This window comes from Oryzias melastigma, linkage group LG7 (assembly GCF_002922805.2).
Source record: "Oryzias melastigma strain HK-1 linkage group LG7, ASM292280v2, whole genome shotgun sequence".
In the NCBI taxonomy this organism is placed as follows: domain Eukaryota; kingdom Metazoa; phylum Chordata; class Actinopteri; order Beloniformes; family Adrianichthyidae; genus Oryzias; species Oryzias melastigma.
In genome coordinates this window covers 17,765,710-17,770,361 of record NC_050518.1, presented here as the reverse complement: position 1 = coordinate 17,770,361, position 4,652 = coordinate 17,765,710, and the positions used below count along the sequence as shown (strand labels likewise).

The 4,652-nt window shown below is 42.9% G+C and overlaps 2 protein-coding genes across 2 annotated transcripts in view; one reads left to right on the top strand and one right to left on the bottom strand.

Annotated features, from left to right (window-relative positions):
* Nucleotides 1-3,043, bottom strand: part of peds1 (plasmanylethanolamine desaturase 1) — a 14,962-nt gene extending 11,919 nt beyond the window's left edge. Inside the window, exons 1-5 of the mRNA XM_024292750.1 lie at nt 2,852-3,043; nt 2,044-2,163; nt 1,877-1,968; nt 1,281-1,425; nt 922-1,134 (exon numbers count right to left, since the gene is read on the bottom strand). Of these exons, the coding sequence (XP_024148518.1) occupies nt 922-1,134; nt 1,281-1,425; nt 1,877-1,968; nt 2,044-2,163; nt 2,852-2,987 (706 nt within the window). The 5' untranslated portion in view covers nt 2,988-3,043. The remainder of the gene's footprint in view (nt 1-921; nt 1,135-1,280; nt 1,426-1,876; nt 1,969-2,043; nt 2,164-2,851) is intronic.
* Nucleotides 1-4,652, top strand: part of LOC112158994 (kelch-like protein 12) — a 145,982-nt gene that overhangs the window by 89,099 nt on the left and 52,231 nt on the right. The gene's annotated exons all lie outside the window — the stretch shown is intronic.

Genomic DNA, 4,652 nt, shown 5'->3' with positions numbered 1-4,652 from the left:
AAAAAAAAAAAAAAAAAAAAAAAAAAAGTATGCGCCTCTTTCTTGTAAAGCTGCATTCCTGCCATGAAGTGCTTTGCAGAAAATTCTTCGCAGATTTTGGACAAATTATGTGATGGCTGAGAAGCAACAACTAAAGTCAGTCTCTTCCTTTCCACTTCTTTATGTCGTTTGGTTGCTTCCATAGAAAAAAACAATTCTTCCACTACACAGTGCAAATTCAAGCTTAACATATGGCGGTGCTTACAGAAAAGTCTCATCACGCATCTTGAAGAAAGAAAAAGGTATCTTGAGCAAATGTTTCAGCCATTAACTTATTTGATCTTCAGGTGTTAACTTTGATTAATCCCATTTTGTTATTTACAAATCAGTATCACTTTTCTGAAAACAAATACGCTGATCCACTGTAAACACAGTAGAAGGAAGGCAAACCCGATTTTACTTTAAAAGGTTTAGTATGTTTGAGTTTTAAGGGGGTATAAGGGAACCGCTTGGCAAGAGATCTGAGTCAGTGTATCCAATGGAACAAACAATGCTGTTAGATAACCAAAGAAAGTTGTAAATTGTTTGAAAATTTGGAACAAAGCCTTCATTTGAAGAAGCAGACAGAAAAGGTGCAAAACCTAAAGCTATGGCGTCAGAAACGGTTTTAAATGGCACGAATAGAGAGATGAGGGCTGGCGGAAGCATGAGTCTTCTGAGGTAGGGTGAAGAAGCCTGCTCCGCTACTTCACTTTTTTGGCCCATTTCAAGTCATCCGCTCTGGGCTTCTCTCCCGTCACTCCCTGAATGAGATCCTCCAAGTACCTCCAGAAACCCAGCTTCTCCAAAGGGTAGTTTAGCCAACCTTGACCAAAAGAAAAGGCATGAATTGAGCATCAAATTATTTTGTTGCTTTGAAAGTCTAATGAGTTTAAGACAAACCGGTGGTGATGCAGAAGTACGTCTCATGAGGGGAGACGTGATGGACGCGGTGGTGCTTGCGCGGCAGGATGATATGGCAGTCCTGCAGGAACACCACCCAGCGGGGGAGGCCGAAGTACGTGTGCGACCACTTGTGAATCTGATTGGTCAGAGTCACGAAAATGGCCAGCGCAAACAAGTAGCAGTACCACGGGTAGATATGGTAAATTTCCGCTAAAAGGAGAGAGAAGGACGTTTTTTTTTTTATTATTTATTTTGGTTTCAAGTTTCAGAAGAATTATTTTTCAAGAAACACATTGGTTCAGGTTACATCCTCTTCAGGGTGGCAATAATGTCACTTTTGTTGATACAAAACTCACCAGGGGAGAGGGTGAGGAAGTTGAAGGCCATGTTTGCGAGAGGGAGAAGAGTCAGCATGCAGTTGTCCCCATTGGTCTCTATGAAGTCGTGGCGCGTGATGGCCGTGGGGTCGATGTGGTGCTCCCTGAAGGGGCGTATGAAAGCCTGCAGGATATAGCGAAGCATGTATCGTGAAGCATGTACACACCAGGAATACGTCCAGTGTGAACGGAATGAGCTAAACGCGCACGCGCGTTTAGCTCATTCCGTTCACACTGGACAAGCAGGGAAGGGCTTCTTCATCTTCAATTTCTACTGTTTATGTCCACCACCTACAGCTGGAAAAGCCTTTTGTTTATCTTTATTTGAAAAACAAACGCAAACGTTGTCAGGCTTGTCGCCATGTCTAGGTTTCACCATGTCACTACCAAATCCGACACCTTGATTTGTCAAACTTAGACCTGGTTTCGCACATTCAATGGCTACACATTGATCGTCACAAAAACTAGTGTAGCTGTGCGTGAACACAGAAGCCCGAAATAATCCACGTTTGCATTGATTTGTCATAGGAAGTGGCCATCTGAACATATGTACGTAGTTTAAAATAGGTACTCACCCTTCCAAAGATGGGCAGATCAACCGATCCCCACGTGTCAGCCCCCCAGTGAACCAGTCCAGAAGCAAAGTCGGCAGTGAGTATTCCTGCGACTAAAACAGCAGTTTTTGAAGAAACACAAATCACCACCACATGGCATGACGGGATTTCAGAATTTAACCACTCACCAATGCCCAACAGGATGGACCACGAGTGTCCCAAATGGAAATTGGCAAGGAGGTGAATGAAGTTGAAGGCCATAAGAGAGAAACAAAGCAGGACGCTGACCCATTCTTGAAACCTTTTGCCTGTTAGGAGAGAAAGAGCACCGACATTAGAAGAGATATAGGAGGTTTTACAGTTGCACTCTTCATCCAGACTAAAAATAAAACCTAAAACCCTCAGCAAAAGCAGAACAACATTCCTCTGTGTCATGCAGCTGGGTTTGAAATACCTGTTCGTGCAGTAAAAATTCAAAACTGGGTCACATTTCTGTCAAAAAAAAATGACAAAAAAAAAACACTACAGGCAGGAAGATCAGCTCAACCCAAAGTCAAATCACTCATGGGCTTCACTGTTGATGGAAGTTTTGTTCAGGATGTGAATGCAAACCTCAGAACAATCCCTTGCATTAGTGATGCAACTGCTTTGGGAGTTGGTGCCTTGCAAAAACAGCCGCCCCAATCTGAAAGGTTACCATAGAATCCGAGCCTAAAGCCCGACGGAGGCTCGTGTAACCTCTGTCCGATGCTCCAAATGTCAGGTCAGCACACAAATTCACTCACATGATCTCTTTTGTGACTCCAACACAGCTCAACCTCATTGGTCGATGACGATATTACCAATACCAATATTTTGTTATTAATATTCAATTTTGGTTTGTTTGGGATTGTATTCACTTACGATCCAAAGAAGGAAAAAAACAGTCGTTATGTCACATTTCACCGGCAGAACCAAAGCCACCAAAAGGCGGCACAGCTGAGAGGATCGACTCACCCGGCGAGTACAGGCTGGCTAGTTCTTGAGCACCGGCGTGCTGTGGACCCCATCTGACCGCGCCCCGACCCGGTCCCTGCGGCTCTGAGCCCTGTGGAGCCCCTCCACGCCCGTTTTCGTGAACCATACTCGCCATTTCCCCGCTATGGGCCCGGCCCCTTCCCTTCAATCGTTCCGTTCACAGTCAGGAACCAACTGCAGCGTCCACTTCTCAGCCCACATACGCCGTGCTGATTTCAGCCAATGACAGGCCAGGCATGGAGTGTGTTAGCCAATCACAGTGCAGGAAAATGTTCCGGTGAAAACCGAGCGACCAATCGGGAGGAGGGTTACGGGGTGCATTTCCTGGCCCCTCCCGTCCTGTCTCCAGTCGCTCTGCTTTCAGCCCAGACAGAAAGCCCACGAAAAACAAACAAATGAGGCAACAGATACACAACAACCACACAAAATAATGTGCTATGGAAAGTTCTTTCTTTTACTACTGCTAGACTCATCCGCTGGGACCTTTAAGCTTTTATTTTTTTCAAATTCCAGTTCTTAATAGGCAAACTTTTAAGTCATTTTTAGATGAGGACTTTAGCCTACAAATGGAAGTATTAAAACTTTCAGAAAAAATACTAATATCTATGATTCTTAAAAATATAAAGTCACCATCTCCCAAAATTATGTAATCCCTTAAATATGGTTAAGCAGTTAAAGACACTCCGGTATCACAATGGCTTTTCTGTTTTATGTCAAAATAAGAGCTTCAAGGTCATTTTGCTGTTCTGAGTATCAATTAGTCTTTCTTAAACTTTTCTTTATTCTCTGAATTTATAAGCTGCATATGGTTAGAATTTAGTGGAACTGTCAGTAAAGTGTTGAACTGCAGATGAGTCAAGTCTGCTGTCCCCACATGCTTTCAGAGAACTGGCCACACCTGTTCCTTTGTTGTCCTTAAACTCGTAATGTATGTTTTGGGGCTATTTTGCTGTTGAAGGACGTCTTTTCTCAAGTTTTAACTTCTGAGTAATGTCATGAGCTGCAGCAGAGCCAACCCACATCATGACAACATAGCTCCCATGTTTTAGATCGTTGACTGTAAATGAGAACTGGACAGAGTGAGAGTGACATCACCTTTTGAAAACGGCTGAACTCCAACAAAACTAAATCAATTCAGTTGCCATTTTTTCAGAGGGGGATCTGTTTGCAGACAAGATGGCAGCTGGAAATCATTAGTCGGAAGAACCAGAAAACTTTTTAAGCTAATCCTAAAAACTAAACTGTTTATTCACATTACAAAGCTTTAATAAACGTTGCAACAGCTCTGAAATCTTGTGTAAATCTTGTCAAACTTTCTCTTCTGGATTATGATCTTCAGCTGCCATCTTGTCTGTAGTCACTAGTGAGATTGTTGGAAGGCCACACACACTTATTACTTGAAAGTGGGTTTAGTAGAATCTGTCAATCAAACATTTCAAACCTGAGGCATGACCACCTTGGTTTATTAAGGCATCTAATTGTTCAGTTTATCATTTGAATGACTTCTACTAATGAAAAAATATTTAAAAAAAAGGATTATCAAGAACATGTTAAGAAAAAGGTAGTAGACCATATCCCTGGACAGAGTCTTTAGGCATTATCCTTTACGCTACTGGCTAACTATGTAGCCACAAGGGGGGGCTACATTGGGTCTCCCTATGCGGGTCCTCAGCTCGATAAAATACAGGGCATCCAGAGTAAAAATCTCTGCTAAGCCAACAGTGAATCAGTGAAAAGATGATTCGCTGTGGTGACCCCTGAAGGAATAAGCTGAAAGGTG